Source organism: Vicia villosa, linkage group LG2, assembly GCF_029867415.1.
Source record: "Vicia villosa cultivar HV-30 ecotype Madison, WI linkage group LG2, Vvil1.0, whole genome shotgun sequence".
NCBI lineage: Eukaryota > Viridiplantae > Streptophyta > Magnoliopsida > Fabales > Fabaceae > Vicia > Vicia villosa.
In genome coordinates, this window is record NC_081181.1 from 214,444,491 (window position 1) to 214,462,346 (window position 17,856).

Here is a 17,856-nt window from a genome sequence, read left to right on the forward strand (position 1 = left end):
ATCTAAAATAATAGCATAAGAAACAAGAGAAAAATTAAACTCGTTGATTCTTATTTCCCAAACGGCATGTTGGTTTAAATTAATAATGTGAAGCTATCATGCATTGCATTGATAGAATTGATAGAATGTAATATACTATTATATCTTTTATAGTGATCTTAAATTAAAATATATGTAATATAATCAATTTATAACTAATCACAACTACCTTGTAACTTCTTAACCAAACTTAACTAATTCTAATTAATATGAAGCTTATTTTGATGGTTTGATTCATGAATTTTTTGAACTAGAGATTCATAAACTTATTTTGGCGAGTTCGATCAAATGTAGGCTCCCGAAAGATTAATATATGGGAGGAGGATTAAACTAAATACCAGAAATAAATAGGGAAATTTTTATTAAAGCCTCAACCCAAAAATCTAAATACTCAGTTTAATAATACATTTATCTCAGATGTGTCCAGCCTTTCCCTTCTTTACCTCTTTTAAAGGCTTGGAGAGAGGAGTTGGTGATTGTTCTTCTCTAAGTTACTATGTCAGAATCAATCTGATCATAGAAGTATAAATAGAAACATGAAATTTAACTCTTCATAGTTCATCCTTCACATCAGTATTGATACTTTGGTTCTCTTTGGTATCAGAACTCTCCTTGGCATCAGAGTCCTCTGATTTTGGAGATGAGGTTGGTTTCTGGAGTTTGAATGGAATTGAAGCATGTTGCTTGAGGAACTTGTAAAAGGCTACCACTGTACGATCTGCCTCAACAGTAATCTGCAGACACAATTAAGCAATTATAGACGATAATCACTAAATGATAAAGCATATGAAAGCTGAATTAATAAAATATGAACTGTTGTTTCACATACAGGATCAAAACTTTTGTTTCCGGCTGGGAAGAAGAGAAGAGTGGGGAATCCATCAGACTGCAAAGTGAACATAAATCGAGATTGATTAAGTTCTTATATCTGCATTTGAAGCTGGAATGAAATTCAAAATCTTTGCAATGTTTAATTTGAATTTGGGTTTACCTTTGCCCTGGGATGCTCATTTGTTGTTCCATCCATCTTGGCTATTACAAGAGAGTCAATACTACGAAGATGTTTTGCAAGCTTGTTGTATATTGGTTCCAAATGTTGGCAATGGCCACACCATGGAGCATATATCTGATATTCCATCAACCATTAAATTAACACGACAAGATTACAGAGCTTTAGATGCAAATAAAACTTGTAAACTAGAAGGTTAAAGTTGTACCTCAAGGAGAACATCCTTTGATTCATCCAAGACAATTTCATCAAAATTATTCCCAACAACTATTTTCACGTCGCCGTCATTCTGTCACCAATTTTGCAAACATGTTAGACATGAAACATTCAAGTAAATAAAGCAGAATTGTTGGCAGCAAAATCAAATAACTTACACTTTCAGGAATTGGATCTGACTTGAAAAAAGGTTTTAGTTTGTCTTCAAGGAAATTTTCTCCAAATGCCTGAGATAAAGTAAAGATTTGAAATTTTGTTAAAATATTACTTTCAAACCTCATTGAATGAAAGAAAAAGGATTTCATACACATTCTATAACATGGCAGCAAAACTAACAGAGCCCAAGGAAAGAGAGAAAAAGAGTACCTTAATTTTGTCAACAGTCACCTCTTCATCAAACACAAATTTTTTCCCATCATCGTTTCCAGTGTATGCCAGTACCTGCATCGGAAATTCCATGGGTTACTTAAATATACTTCCAAGTGATTCACAGGTAGCAATATGTAAATTTTATGTATTTCATGACTTATCATTTAAATAAAACTTAAATAGGGAAGATGAAATAATTACTTTTGGATCAGTCCCACTGATACCAAAGTATTCTGAAACAGGCTTTCCAACATCTTCGTTATCAGTTTCCACAAGCACAAAGATCAACTGCAATGGATAAGTGCACAGTTAAATCATCCATTCTAGAGCAAAAAATCAACGACCCACTAATCAGATATTACCACTCAGCATAAATCAAACGATCAATTATCATGATTTTATAAATTGAGGCATGTTCGGCAGATTCAATACTCATAACGGCCCACTAATCAGTAAGTATATGACACCTGATTTCTTGTGGAAAGCAAGGAAATCTATTTTATTTTGACATAATGATTAGTTACATCTATGAAAATATACCTTTCCCTTGAAAGACTTTGCGGCTTCCTGAAATATGGGGAGGAATTTCTCTGAATCATTTGAAGTCACAAACAGCAACACCTGAAGAAAAAAAGTTTCAAACATGTTACAATCTTTAAAGAACATTGTGATGCCATTTTTCAAATAATTTTCTAATGAGATTAAATTATAATAAGATACATCTCATAAACAATCACCTGTTTCTTGATTGGGTTTTCAAAGACCTCAGGAGCATTTTCTCTTGTAAAAACTGTTACCAAAGGAAGCTTGTTCAAGGAGACAAAGTCTGCTATTGCAGACTTCCCGAATTGGCCATCTGCGGAGACAAGGTGAAAACACATCAAATTTGCAACTAAAAAAAAAATAATAATGAAATAAGAAAGAGAAAAGTAAACAAACCAAAATGATTCAGTTTTTCGTCCTCTTTCTTGATAAGGATCAAAGCGGGGCGTTTGACATTAATGTCAAGATGGAATAGCTTTGCCACTTCAGGATCCACAGTCTGATAAAAATTGACATCATCCTCAAGTCGTGAAGCCGCAGCTAGCTCCTCACTCTCAGAACCCTACATATGCATGACAGGATAAGTAACACAACAATCAACAATGTCATTCACTCCATAGAATCAAATCAACAATGGCAAATGTCTTTTAAGATGGTCAACTCATCGAAAAACAAACTTGCTGATTGATCATGAAATAAAGCAAAACGTCTTATAACAACACATGTATCCAAGGGATTAAAAACTAGCCCGTTATCACAAAAACGATCGCACAAAATGGCATCGGAAGGTGCCGATACCAATCTAGTATTCACCGTTTTTATGATAAAGAATAAATTGTGGCTAATCCACAACGCGCCGACCACAATCAGTATCGCAACACATACACGTGAACATTATTTAAAACCTTGTCTAATCATAATGAAGATCATATCCAAACATCAATCTAACAAACATTTTCTCAAGGTTTAACTTAAGGAACAAGAAACAAATCAACAAGTCATATGACAACAAACTTCTGTAATCAAACCAATCTAACATTTAATAGCATATGCAAAAACCAATCTAACATTTAATAGCATATGCAAAAACCAATCTAACATTTAACTCAAGAAACAAAATCAATAAAATATGATAACAATCCACTTGCTTTTACTTACAACTAAAGAATTGAGGAACCCCAAAACAACTTTAGTTTCAGAGGCCAATATGCTTTGAGCATCCTCCACTGTAGTAATGTTATGTATATCAGGTCCTGTCTTCTTCTTAATCCATGAAACGATAGCTTCTCTGCATAACAACGAAACAAAATAAAAAAAATTTCAGATCCACTAAAATTGAAAGAAAGCATGAATTGAAATCGAAAGAGAAAATATTAGAGATAATTACTTGGTTCTTTGTCCAGAATAAGTCTTGTGAACACCATCAATAAAGAAATAAATAGTAGGAAAACCCTGAACATCAAACTTCTGAGCAACCTCACTCTCTTCCGTCGCATCAATCTTCGCCAAAACAACATTCTCCCCCTTCAACTCAGTAGCAGCCGCAGCATACTCGGGAGCCAAAGCCTGACAATGACCACACCACGGCGCGTAGAATTCAACCAACACGAACCGATTACTATTGACCGCGTCAGTGAAGTTGCTATCCTTCAAAACGACGACGTCCTTTTCGTCGAATTCGGGAGGTTGATAGGACTCCTGATGCTCGTATCCGGAGAAGTCTTCTTCGAGATCGGATTCGTGTTCAGCGTCATCGTGATGGTGGTGTTGGTGGTGTAAGTCGGTTTCGTCGGGTTCGTCGAGGAAGCTGAGATCTTCGTCGGGTTCTTCTTCGGAGAGGACGTGAGAGAGGGAAGAGAAGAAGAGGAGAGTAGTGAGGGAGAGGAGAATGAGAATTCGCATTGTGATTTGTGGTTGCAGAGAAACGAAGTGAGAGGAGAAGAGAGAAACAGAGAAAGAGATCTGTGAGTGATGAGTTATGACTGTGATTTGAGAATGGGTTGACTTTAAACTAACTGCAAATGGAATGGACCTTTCCTACGACGCCGTTTTACTCATTCGTTACAATTTACTACAATTAATCCCTGTTTTACTGTTTTTCTTTCCTTAATTACAGTATTTGAGTACCCATAACTTCATCTAATAAATCAATTATATTTTATTATGGAATTAATTATTATAAAGCGTAAAAAGTTTTACATGATTAATCTATCAGAATTATTTATAATTATTACAGTAATTTATAACTAATTAAAATAAAAGTCAATAATTTAAAATTTGACGTGACAAAAATATTTTATATTTTCCAATAAAATTATTTTAATATTTTATTGATTGGTATATTATATTTTAATATTATTTGTTTTTTAAATAAATTTAAATTTATTTATAATAAAAGTACCGGTATATAAATTTACCTTTTTTATTTATATAAAAAAGTTTACATTTTTTTATAACCATAAATAATACTAACTCAATTAGTTATTTTATATTTGTTGTAATTGGGATACAGTAACAAGTAGCAATGCAATCTTTTTTCTTTTATTTATAATATTTTTGAAACAATATCGTGTTAAATTAATGTACGTCTCATAATAAATATTTGTAATAAGATGTTTTATTTTTGAAAAGCGCATTCATTTGTCAAACGGAGTCAAGCCATTAAGACAAGACCATTGAGAATTATATCGTAATTTGCTTTGTTCTTATATTGATTTGTGTATGATTCTCCATGCGTCGTCATCTCTTGTATAAGATCAAGGTAGAAAAATTGGTGGATATCCTCTATCTTATTAATTAAACCTGAAACAGCTCGAAAATCACAGTTGACGTCACTTTCAACATTTACAATTCGTTCGATGTATTTGTGCATAAAAAGCGATATCTCTTCAATGAATTTGATTTTTGGTAATCACGGTGGAAGAGATGGTTTGCTAATGCGTGCACCCTTGAAAACACTTTTTTTGAGAATTTGGAGTCTGAGAATCCAGAAAATGTGAGTCAACATGCTCGAAATAAGAAGGAGACTGTCTCGTGGAGTTGTCACTTTGATTTGGTTTTACCTTTTTAGGGGAACCCTTTGTTTTAACTGGTTCTGACGGTGGTTTCAAATCTGTTGTTTCTGGATATGCAACCGTTCTAGGTTGCTCTTTGATGTGCAATTTCATTATATCATCAGCTTTCATGAATCTCTCTTGGTTCACTTTCTATTCAGTCAGGATAGATATGTTTGATTTATCATCCTTCCTTACACTATCATCATCATCAAAATAGAAGTGGATCTAGTGAGTGCAAACTTCGTCCATACCTATTGGATTTTCATGTTTCAGCTTCTTTGAAATTAAACAAGCACATGGAAGACCATAAGTCTTCCTAAGTGTACATCCAAACTTTTCTTTGCTTTGCTTTACAGTTGTACTTTTCTTTCCTATTCTACCTTTCAATGGATCCCTCCTTATCTATAAAGGGAGCCATTAAAAGAATTTGAAATTAACGATTTCGTTCTACAAAACTACACCAAAGCGCTACACAAGCTCTGTTAGAGAAATTCTTTGTATAGTTTTGAATTTTTAGTTAGGAGCTTTTGTTCGCATCTTCCTTATCAACACTTGTGTTGCTATACTTAAACATTGTGTAATTTTCTTATTAGAAGCATCTTTGTAATACACACTTGTAATTAACTTGGTTGACTGTTTCCTTGGGGGACTAGGTGCTAGTCAGAAGCCTCGAGAAGACTATGGTTGCAGTCATAGTGGTTTCATGATAAGAATCATCTGAATTTGTTAGGGTTGTCAGCAAGGTTGGTCATAAGCTTATTGTGGTTGTTTCATTGAGAGACTAGTGTTAATCAGAAGTCCCAAATAGACAGTGGTTGCGGTCATTGTGGTTGTTTGTAATGAGTTTGGTTATAGTGGATTAAATCCTTATCGAGAAGGAAACATCACATTGGCGGGTGAACTGGAGTAACTTAGTTAACAATGAACCAGTATAAAAATATTTGTGTTCATATATTTTTATTCACTTGTTAACCTTGTATTGTGTTGCAAAAAATTTATATTTGGTGCAACTCAATTCAAACACCTTTTCTTGTGTTTCTCGCACCTTTAAATTTGAGCTATCAAAACATGTCTTATCAGCTCGTTTGGCCTCGTGAAAAATAAAATTCAACGCCACCTGAGATATGTTGCCAACCAACTATGAATAAAGGATGTTGTCTTTGAAATGGTTTTCTAACACTGTAATGCTCCGACCAAAAGATGTTTGTTTTTCATTATGTTATTTGTAGAGCATTTGGTTCACGGCATCCCCATCTCGAAAAAAATCACCTTCACTGTTTCCCAACCAGTTCTTCAGTCCAGCATGCACAGATTCAACTCTGTTAATTATTGCATTTCCAAAGTGTCGAACCTAATCAGTTCATGCACAAACAATCTTCTTTTTAACATGATCCAAAAACATATTTCAGCAAATTTGGATATATCACACACACATTCCTGAAATGTAGAACATATTCGACCTATAATTCTTTAGTGGGAGAATTTACTATATCATTCCATGCATCCATTATCTTTTCCACAACCGCACCAGGTTTGACAACTTTATCATCTTTACCTTTAACTTGTTTTGTACCAACCACAGGCTTTACTCAACCTCTCACATTTTTAATTATGTGATACTTACAAAGAGGCGAAAGAATTAGGAAACATCGTTGAAACCGAATTCATCAGTGTGATGTCATGATCGGTGATTATGACTTGTGGCATATTTTCTTGGTCCTTTAACATAGTCTTGCATATTCCCAAAACCCATGTAATGTTGTCTTCTTTTTCGGATTTCGAAAATTCAAAACTGACTGAATAAGTCATCTTTGTAGAAGTGACACCAACAATTTCCAAGAGGGGAAGTCTATACTTGTTTGCTTTGTATGTTGAGTCATATATGAGCACGAAGGAAAAGGTGTTGAATATCTTCACGGAATCAGGATGACTCCAAAATATATCTCGAACTGTGACTTTATCATCACAAACTATGTACCTCGAAACATATTTGTCATCTTCCAAAAGCTTCAACAGTTGTTGCATCTTAGATCTTGGCCCTCTTATCGCCTTGTTGTCTTGAGCACGAACCTTGTATATTTGCTTGATATTTGAAACATTTAAAGTATTTTTCTGTTTCAAATACACGAGTATGTTTTTCGGCGCCACCATGTTTAATGTCATGTCTGAAACAAGTTCCTTATCCTCCGGAACAAGGCAAAATACAATGGAATGACCTAATAACTTGTCATCCAATCCATGATTATGCATCTCGGAGATCACATTAAATTTCCATGTCTCATATGCCATACATTATTCATGCAATTTAAACGGACACTCACATTTCCTCGACCTCGTGTCATCTCTTTTCAACTTCCTAATTTTTGGTCGGTACGCGTTACTTCTTTCTCATATCATTGTTACAAATGTTTGTCTTTTATCCGAACCATTGTCGGACCTTCCAATTACAACTCCAAACCCCAATTTTTCGGCCTCCCTATGTTCATGAACAAACAACACTTCTTTATGTATAAGTTGTGCACGAACATCTACCTCTACAACGGCCGATCGAGCATTCAGTTTAACATCATCATTCGCTTCTTCCGGTTGAACATTATCATTCACTTTATCCGATTTAGCATCATGCTTCACTTTGACTGGTTTAACATCTACACTTATAATAGCTTTAGAAAATATATTCGGGTGCACCATATCTATTGCCACCAATAATAGAAAAATCGTGTAAATTTTTTAACTATTAGGACACTTCGGAGATGCACATCTAGATCACACGAAACTTTCTCCGAAGATTCATCTACGAACTCAACGTTCTTTTTTTAGCTTCAAACTTTGATTAATGCAAGGAATGATCTATACATGTAATTTCAGTTTGTTTTGCTCCATTTGAAATGATGAAATACAAGAATGATATTTTGGTGTTGAAAAGATGATTGAGTAGGAGAGAGCTTTTTTCAAGGGTTTCGCAGTTGTTTCTTGTTTTAGCATGAATAAATAAGCTCATACAAGGTGGTGTTTTATCAACCTTCCCGTTGGGCATTTCTGGAGATGCATCTTCGAAAATATCACTGAGATGTTATTTAAATCAGTTGTGTGAATAACAAAATTTCGTAAATGAATATAGAGGGTGTTTTAAAGATGCATCTCCAAATACACCTAAACAGTATACGGAGATGCATCTCCAAACTATTTTTTTCAAATTTGGGTGAATCTCATAAAAGAGAAGTTTGATATGATTTTGAGTGCGCCTAGAGATGCATCTTTGAATGCTTGAAGGATAATTTCAGATTTTCAAGGGTGTGACATGCATGTAAAAGTAGAAATTTCCCTAAGTTAATTCTTACTACAACTTGTGAAAATTGTGTCCAATAATAATCTCGAAATTTCCCCAAGTTAAATCTTACTACAGCTTGTGAAAATTGCATCAAATAATAATCTCGAAATTGAGAAGTGTTATTTTTTTAATTATGTACATCAATACATTTTGCATTATATTTCAATGTATCCATCTATCAAAAATATCTAAATAGAGTTATGTTCTTGCATAACACTTTTAAATAGAGTTATGTTCTTGCATAACACTTTTGAATAGCCTTTTTGAAATGAATCAAACAAGACTGCAACTATTCTGTGTTTAAGAGACTTTTCTAAGTCTATTAAACTTTTTTTTTCAAGTTTCTTTCGTGAACAAAGATGATTGTCTGACTAATGATATTTCTATTTTCTTCTGTATTTTCTAAATTTTAATTTTTAAAATCTATAAAAATAATTATAAAACAACATAGTTTTGACACTAACAAAAATAAAGTTAGCAATATAGAACTGATTCCAGTTGTTTTATTTCAATGCTATTAAATCTAAGCAACAATGGAGGGTAAACATGGACATGGGTAGGAGGGAGATGAGTAAAGATTTAGCCGGAAAGAAACACCTTAAGATCTATTGGGTCTTCAAAATTTAATGGCAAATAAAACTTGTGCACAATGCAGTGGTTTTGTAGCATAAACAAAGATCTAATGGACATTCTGAATTTTCCTTGATTTGGTTAAGAAACCCGCAACTAATTATGCAGTGGTGGTTTTGTAGCATACACAAAACAGGAATATCAAATGGATCACAATCATCAAACTCAAGGAACTATGCATTACGAAGCACAACTAATCAACGGTTAAATACACGCAAAGTAATAAGAAGTCAATTATATTTCAAAATGAAAACTTTAACCATAGTTTCAAAATTAACAAAATACAACCTGAACAATCAGATTCTATGGCTCCACTGTTGTCACCTGTTGCCATTCCCCATCGACTGCTTCTTTCCATAATGTGACGTTGTTATTTCCATCCGCCACAGCCAGTATATTTCCTGTCAAAGACCATGAAACCCTCCAAACAGGGGTCTTGAAATCATTCAAAACTTTTCCTTCCCAATGATCCCCTTCTTTGCCTACAGTCCATATGATCACTTTCCCATCCTGAGACGCGCTAGCAATAGTAGATTTAGGAAGTCCCAAATTTGGTGCCCAAGCAACATCTCGAACCCAATCATTATGCATCTGAAGTGCAGGGAAGCAGTCCATCTTCCACTGCCCATTGCTAAGCTTCCACACCTTAACAGTATTATCACAACCACCAGAACAAAGCTTCTGCACAGGATCAAGTAACCCTGAACCAACAAGAGCACCTGGCGCCATAGAAGGAGCCCAAGACACAGAAGTGACACCAACTGGATGAGCTTGATCAATCCTCGATGTGTCCCATCCACCATCTGCTCTTGCAGTGAATACCGATATATTCCCATCAGACGAAGCACAAGCCAAGCAAAGACCCAATTCATGAGGCGCCCAAGCAACTGAATTCACAGACGACTTATGGTCATCAAATACATGAGCTTGCATCCACTCGTTTGGGTTACCCTCCTTCCAAAGAATAACACGCCCGTCAAAAGAACACGAAGCGAGCAGAGATCCAAACTTAGGATGAGCCCACGCAACCTCCCAAACAGGTCCTTGGTGACCAGTCAGAGTAGCTAGATGCTGAGAGGCCGAATTGCTCACCCCAATTATCTTAATTGTGTGATCCGAAGAAGCTGTCGCCAGCCTCTTTCCATAATAATCCATCGCAACATCGTGCACGGTGTCTTGATGACCGGTTTCAACCTTCTGAGAAGGCATATTTCTGCTATCAACATATCAAAAATTTATACAGTTAGTTTCATGCTATGAAGTATGCACACCGACCCTAACACGTCGACACCGATATTAATTTGAGAAAAAGAATAAATTAAACTCAATCACATGTGTCAGTTTCAGACGGACACTTTTTTCCAGAGGTGTCGATGCTACATCGATTTCAAACAATCATATACCATATCAAATATAACTAAACTAAAATCTCTTTCAATTTTCTGCTTCCAAATTCATCCTAGATCAAAGAGAATTAGGGATCAACAAATCATAGACCTAAGATTCAATCAAATCTACCTAAACAAATATAATCAAAATCATCGAAATAGGATACTATTACTACTCAAGTTTCAAATCTATATAGTTAATCTCGACCGACGGCCACATCGCCGCCGTGCGGCGGGCAACATTGCCGCGGGAGAGAAAGCGTTAAAATGAGACGGAATGTAAAGATCTAGGTTGAAATTCCGAAAAGATGGAGTGGATCGTATACAAGAGAGAGGGAGAGAAAGTACCTGAGAAAGAAAGAGGTGAGACAGAGAGAGTGGTGGAACGGAAGGCGGTGACCGGAACTGCGGTGGCCGGAGCTGTTGGTGAATTAGGATACGAGATCCAAAAACGATTACACTTGAACGGAATATGAGAGGAAAAATTCAATGCTGTTACTTTTCTTCTTTTTTAATTAAATTCATTTATTGGGCTTTTTTTCTTACGAAATTTAATGGGCTTTCTAGTTCAATTATATAGAGAAATCTTTCTGTCACCCCATTTTGTACTTGACACACCCGATGGCCGATGTCTATGCTTTTACCATATTAGCCATGAACTAATTTATATTTTCTTTCACGAACATAATTGTAAATTTTCGAATTTTTTCCGGATATTTTAGACACCTTATCAGACATTTCCAGTTGATGACAAGTGAGAATGAATTTTTAGAGCATTTTTTAAAAAAAATTTTGGATTTTTTCGTGAAATTTTACTGAATATTTTAAAACGTCGGGTAAAAATGTATAGTTTTTAGGATATTTTGAAAATGTTTGGTAAAAACTCATACATTTAACCGGAGATTTCAAAAGATTCGGTAAAAATACATAAGTTCTTCCGAATATTTAGAAAGATGCGGAAAAAACACATAAATATTTATGGTTTTTTCAAAATATCTAGAAAAAATGCATACATTCAAACACACATTTTCCAAAAAATCGAATGTGTGTCGGATATTTTGAAAAATCCTAAAATAATATGGTATTTTCCTTATTTTTATAAAAAAACCGAAATATCATTTGCTTCTTTAGCGCATATTTAGAACATTTGGAAAGATCGTAATTTTCAGATATTTTAAAAAATCTGATAGGTTATACAATTTGTTTTTTTTCTTTTCAGTGAAGACTAGAGGCATAAATAGTTCGATTGTCGGAAGACAACATGATTTAGCTGCTGCGAGGGGTCAAGATAAGCTAGGTGATGTGAAGGACTCACATCTCATGGAGGGGAGAATGGCACCGAATGGTTCTCACAAGAGGCAGTTGGATGATCAAGCACAATTTTGTGCACTCAGACTATCTAACGTATGAGATCTAGAGTTACTTTTTGATAAACGATAGATGATGAAGATGAGCCAGTTGATGTTCAGGTACCATCTTCACCAATTTAGATGGTGGTAGAGGAAGATGTACCCCCATCTGACAAAGGTGCCCCGTCCTTCTAAGGTAGAGGCAGCAACGACTACTCAATTTGCGGGGTTATTTCAAAATATAATGAATTTAAAAATTGTTGTTATTTGAAGCGATCACGGAGGTGAGTTTAAAAATAATTCTTTTGAAAATTATTGTGACAAATATGGTATTGATCATAACTTTTCATATCTTAGAATTCCACAACAAAACGGTGTTGTGGAGCGCAAAAATTGTGTTTTAGAGGAGTTGGCAAGAACAATGTTCAATGAGAATGGTCTACCTAAATATTTTTGGGCCGATACGATAAGTATAACTTGTTATGTTCTAAATAGGATACTTATACATATTATTTTAAACAAGACTCCATATGAGATTTTAAAGAGTAGAAAACCTAATTTTTCACACCACCACGTTTTCGGGTGCAAGTGTTTGTCTTAAATAATGGAAAAGATAACCTTGGAATATTTGACGCTAAAGCATATGAGGGTATCTTCCTTGGATATTCCCAATCTAGTAAAGTATATAGAATTTATAACAAAAGATTACTTATCGTTTAGAAGTCAGTATATGTTTTCTTTGATGAATCTTATCCGAAAAATACGTCGGGAAAGGTATTTCTCTTGATGATGCAGGTTTATCTTCTGAAGATATGTAACGCCCGAAAAAATAATTATTTGCTTAATTTAGACATTTGTGATGTTTAGCGAAATTTTCGTATTTTGGGGCGATTTAGTCGGTATTAGTTCGGGATAGCGGATCGATATTCAATCGAAAATTTTAATATTTCTAGTATTAGAAATATTAATGAGTTAATATTTAGCGTTTTGGGAATTTTCCGAGTAATTAAGATTAGACCAAAAATATGAGACATTGAGTAATAAGTCGGTATATTAAAATAATCAGATTTTATTTTAATGGTATTTAAGTGGAAGTATTGTTTTTGCTTTAAGTATAGAAATGATATTAGGCTTAAATAACGGTGTCGCGAAGTAATAAGGGGTGTATTTTATTAAGCCCATTTGTGTAGTTAGGTGACCAAATATAGTTTTATTTTGGAAATAAAAGGAGTAGAGCAGCTAGTGTTATCAGGAAAACAAAAGGAGGGGGAAAGCTAGGGTTGTGAAGAGGAGAAAAAGGAGACCAAAGTGTTGCTCCCAAGTGCCATTTTCCCCAAAATTTCTATTGATTCTCCTTAGAGCTGCACCCAATTCAAGGTAAGGGGGGATTCTTTCTACCTAAATGGGAATATGATGGATTGTATGTGGGTTAGGGTATAGATTGGTCATTGTGTTGTGTTAATTTTATTTTCTGTCATTGTTAAAAATGCAATTTATTTCCATAAACACATGCGGTTGTTCATAAAATTAGAATGCTATTGATTCTGTGTGTAAATGGCAATGAATGAAATAATGGTTAATGTTGTTGTAAATGTGAGACATCCGTCCTTGGTGACCTTGACGACCGGCATTAGGTAGTGGAAACCCACTTAGCCAATCACCTTCGTTTCATGCCTTTGCTGTTTTATTTTCCTTCCTGATTAATATATATATACATGTAGCTTTGTTTCCATATCTTCATTTATTATTATTTAAGAAATATATGTAGTGGTATGCTACATATGAAAATGGAAACACCCCACTTGGTATGTTCCGTGTATTCATATATTACTTAACTAAACATATATAATGGCAACAATAGTATGATGAACCATAAATGTGGGATAATATATAAATGAACAGTAGGATATGAATTATGAAAACAGTAGCATTAGTAAAACAATAGGAATGCTAGAATTTGGAAATGGAATAGAAATGGAAGTGAATTGAGATTAATATAGTGTGATATTAATTGGTTGATTAAATTAATAGTTGAATTAATTTCACAAAGTCTAATTGATTGGAATATACTTGGAATTGGATTAATTATTCGGTTTATCGGTAAATTACGGTATCTTGAGAATTTGACCGTAATTGTATTTTGGCTGAATATTTATGTTGAGAATAATATATTGTTATGCCAATGATGTTGTTTTGATAATTAACATTATTTCTAATTGAGTTAGATGATAATTCGAAGTAGATTTGGTTTACTTGATATATTGACATATTGTGATTATTTTGCAAATTGACCAAAAATTATGATTTTGGTTTGAATGTCTTTGTTGCGAATAATGTTGTGATTGCCGATATTACTATTATTATTGTGCATTGTTCTGTGGATAGCCTTATGGCATGAATCCTAGCGAATTGTCATTAGTTTAGTTGATTATGATGATATGTTGGTATGTCGAGATAGTGATAAATTGTTGTTGTTGGTGTTGTAGATTGAGTTGATAGAGTTGATTGTTGTTGATAGAGTTATTTGAATTGATTGAGTTGTAGTCGAAAATTTGTAGCATAGCATAACATTGTTAGAGTTGGCCTTTAATGGAAAAGATGATAGAGTTGTTGAGTTAATGCCTCAGAATTACTGACAATTGATAGAGTTGGGAGTTTTACTCCAATGGTACCACATGCATATGCACAGTTGAGTCGCATTTGAGTCGTTGTCAGTTGTTGTCGGTGGGGGTTGTTGTTTATGCATTAAGATGCTTATATGTTGACTTGTTTAAGATGCTTATGTATTGATATCACGACTATTCGTTGATGATGTTATTTATGTTGTTTTATGTTGATGTTGTGTGAAGCGCTGGTTCATATATATTCTTTACCTAATATATAATTTATCACGATCCTATTTATAGAGTTTGATATCTCACCCTTTCTGTTTGAATTTTTCCTCCACGTGGGTAACGTGCAGGTAATCCAGATGAGTAGCTGTTCCCGCTTATAGTCGAGTTTTGGGTGTCATTTCTCTGATACGTAGCACTCGGGGGGAAATGAACACTTGCTTTATGTTGCTATTTGCTTATCGAACCTTATGATGTATATGAGGAGTTTGTTTGTATTGTTTCCATTTTATGATTCAAAGATGCTATGTCTATTTGGTGAATCATTGTGAATCCGCTGCATGTTTATTCAGAAGTTGAAATTATATGATGAAGTATATGTTTATGAGTTATGTTCATTCCGATCCTGAAAGTGTTATGTATTAGTTTAAAAAGCATGACAGGTGTATGTTTATGTTGAATGTGTAACATCCTGATTGTGTTGAGAATTTTTATACTCTGATATTTTCCGCATAAATGCTTGGGGTAGAATTGGGGTGTTACATTATTGGTATCAGAGCAGGTCGGTCTGTCCGGCCAAGTGTCGCGCAACGCACGCTGCTGGTGTGCTTCCTGCCCGCGAGGAAAGAAGAGCGACAAGGTTTAGTTAAGATTTGACTGTTTGCAGCATGTGAGTTTCCAATAAAAATAATTTGTTCTTGGATATATCGACTGTTTTTTCAAATTAATCCCGCAGATATATAGAATTCAGAGGAATATGTAAGTGATTCATATACAACATCTTTTTCTTTTATTGAGGGTTCTACCAATTGATATGTTTCCACAAATAACTGAAATTCAATTTCTTGATCTGTATCTTCAATTTTTGGAAACCTAGATTATCCCCTTAGGAAATCGCCTGACAGAGAGAGATGCTCTCTCGCTAGATGCGGAACCTAGGAGCTTTCCTCTTCAAAGTAGGGGTAAATTTTTCGTAGGGGGTAAGGAAGGTGCCGATATCTTAATAGAAAGGAGTTGATAGTCCCGTCTGCTAGGCTTTTCTAACAATCGTGTATTGTTGTTTGTGCTGATTGCTTTTGTGTTGTAGTGATTCTATGGCTGGGAGGAATGATGCTGCGATAGCTGTTGCTTTGGAAGCGATGACTCAGGCTATGCAGAACCAACCGAATGCTGACGAGAATGTTGGATCTCATATCTTGACGACTTTCCAAAGAGAGAATCCGCCAGTGTTCAAGGGTAAGCATGACGCTGATGGTGCTCTTGATTGGTTGAAGGAGATCGAGCGAATCTTTTGTGTTATGGATTGTACTCCTACACAGAAGGTTAGATATGGCACTCATATGCTGGCTAATGAAGCTGATGATTGGTGGTTGGAGGCGCTTGCTAGGTTGGAGGCTTCAGGTGATGAAATCACTAGGATTGTGTTCCGTAGGGAGTTTCTGAGAAAGTACTATCCTGAAGATGTTCGAGGTAAGAAAGAGATAGAGTTCCTAGAGTTGACGCAAGGGAACATGTCCTTTATTGAGTATGCTGCCAAGTTCACTGAATTGGCTAAGTTCTATCCTCACTTTGATGACGAAGGTGCTGAATTTTCTAAGTGCATCATGTTCCAGAACGGGTTGCGCTAAAAAATTAAGAAAGTTATTGGGTACCAAAAGATCAGTGTGTTTTCTGATTTGGTTGACAGTTGTAGGATCTTTGAGGAAGATAGTAACGCTCATCACAAGATGATTAATGAGAAGAGAGGCAAGAATCAACAAAGCCGTGGAAAACCATATGATGATGGTAAAGGGAAACAAAGAGTTGCTCATGGTCAGAGGTCTAGTGGGGGAGATGCTCCTGCTAGGATTGTGTGCTTCAAGTGTGGGCAAGCTGGTCATAAGAGTTATACTTGTAATGCTGATGTGAAGAGGTGTTTCCGCTGTGGCGAATTTGGACACGCAATTTATGATTGCAAGCACAAGAGTATGATATGTTTCAACTGTCGTGAAGAAGGGCACATTGGTAGCCAGTGTCCAAAGAAGAAGGCACAATCTGGTGGAAAGGTGTTTGCTTTAGCTGGGACTCCTACAGCTAGTGGAGATCGACTCATCATAGGTATATGTTTCATTAATAGTACTCCTTTAATCACTATTATTGATACTGGTGCTACTCATTATTGCTTCTGATTGTGTTGAAAGATTGGGTCTTATGTTGTCTTCCATGAATGGAGAGAAGGTTGTCGATATTCCAGGTAAGGGATCAGTGACTACTTCTATGATGTGTTCAAAGTGTCCTTTGTCGATCTTCGACAAAGAATTTGTTGTTGACATGATTTGTTTTCCGTTGAGTGGATTAGATGTAATCTTGGATATGAATTGGTTAGAGTATAACTATGTTCATATCTGTTAGAACAAGATTGAGAACTATATTCAGAATTTGGTTTTGATGATAACAAACATATATTTTGTTAGTAAAATTTTTATTACTAATGGTTTCATTGATTGAACAGATGACTATATCAGAAATCCTCTGTTGGAAATTATTCAAAAGTTGCTGAATCAGAATTTCCGAAGACTAAAGAATGCAAAGGACTTCAGAAGTTTCAGACATGCTCAAAAATAATAGATCAGAAACATCAGTAATGCAACAAGAAAAAAAAGAACATCGTAAAACATTCCAACCAAGTCACATGCATGCAATCACAGTGCCCGAAGTAAAGTCAATGATGATATCTATCTTGGCTACGCCTTGTAAGAATGAAAATGTAGAAGACACGCCACAAATAGTAATTATCACACCAAAAATAAGATTTGCCGTGGAAATCTGTATAAAGCATTAATTGTTGTCCTCAACGGTTATCCTCCAACGGCATTATACCAAATCTATATAAAAAACAAACTTAAAACTTGAAGGTGTGGCAATACAGTGCACCAGAATACACATAAGAGGCAACACACTTATGAAATGTGTAGTGAGTAAACAAAAATATTGTAATATACAAACAATAAGCCTATTTGAAGAAAAACTCAAGTAAGAAAAGGAAATTCTGCATGTTATGCAGTATGCTCCAATGGAGTAATGAGTGCTTGAAATACAAGAGAAGAAAACATCAA

The 17,856-nt window shown here is 35.0% G+C and overlaps 3 protein-coding genes across 4 annotated transcripts; all 3 read right to left on the minus strand.

The window, feature by feature from the left end:
- Nucleotides 1-370: 370 nt before the first annotated feature.
- Nucleotides 371-4,166, minus strand: LOC131653827 (protein disulfide isomerase-like 1-4). The gene is made up of 12 exons (XM_058924123.1): nucleotides 3,564-4,166; nucleotides 3,335-3,464; nucleotides 2,573-2,738; nucleotides 2,371-2,489; nucleotides 2,174-2,254; nucleotides 1,835-1,921; nucleotides 1,631-1,705; nucleotides 1,423-1,491; nucleotides 1,257-1,337; nucleotides 1,031-1,165; nucleotides 869-925; nucleotides 371-773 (listed from the first exon to the last, which is right to left on the minus strand). The coding sequence occupies exons 1-12, from the start codon at nucleotides 4,076-4,078 to the stop codon at nucleotides 591-593; spliced, it is 1,698 nt and encodes a 565-aa protein (XP_058780106.1). The 5' UTR covers nucleotides 4,079-4,166; the 3' UTR covers nucleotides 371-590.
- Nucleotides 4,167-6,852: 2,686 nt separating this feature from the next.
- On the minus strand, nucleotides 6,853-7,482 carry LOC131651288 (protein FAR1-RELATED SEQUENCE 5-like). The gene has a single exon (XM_058920959.1). It carries the CDS (start codon nucleotides 7,480-7,482, stop codon nucleotides 6,853-6,855), a length of 630 nt encoding a protein of 209 aa, XP_058776942.1.
- A 1,870-nt stretch (nucleotides 7,483-9,352) lies between these two features.
- On the minus strand, nucleotides 9,353-11,085 carry LOC131653831 (protein transport protein SEC13 homolog B). Of its 2 annotated transcripts, none has more exons than XM_058924128.1 (2): nucleotides 10,930-11,085; nucleotides 9,353-10,406 (listed from the first exon to the last, which is right to left on the minus strand). In XM_058924128.1, the coding sequence occupies exon 2, from the start codon at nucleotides 10,400-10,402 to the stop codon at nucleotides 9,497-9,499; it is 906 nt and encodes a 301-aa protein (XP_058780111.1). In that variant the 5' UTR covers nucleotides 10,403-10,406; nucleotides 10,930-11,085; the 3' UTR covers nucleotides 9,353-9,496. The 2 variants fall into 2 exon arrangements, with proteins under 2 accessions (XP_058780111.1, XP_058780112.1); XM_058924129.1 differs by having other exon boundaries at nucleotides 9,353-10,409; nucleotides 10,930-11,068.
- Between the last annotated feature and the right edge of the window lie 6,771 nt (nucleotides 11,086-17,856).

Coding starts and splice junctions, on each gene's coding strand:
- LOC131653827 (XM_058924123.1), bottom strand. CDS start 4,078: ATGCGAATTCTCATTCTCCTCTCCCTCACTACTCTCCTCTTCTTCTCT. Junction 1,492..1,630: donor TGACTGTTGACAAAATTAAG/GTACTCTTTTTC, acceptor ACTTTATCTCAG/GCATTTGGAGAAAATTTCCT. Junction 926..1,030: donor ATGAGCATCCCAGGGCAAAG/GTAAACCCAAAT, acceptor TTCACTTTGCAG/TCTGATGGATTCCCCACTCT.
- LOC131651288 (XM_058920959.1), bottom strand. CDS start 7,482: ATGCATAATCATGGATTGGATGACAAGTTATTAGGTCATTCCATTGTA.
- LOC131653831 (XM_058924128.1), bottom strand. CDS start 10,402: ATGCCTTCTCAGAAGGTTGAAACCGGTCATCAAGACACCGTGCACGAT.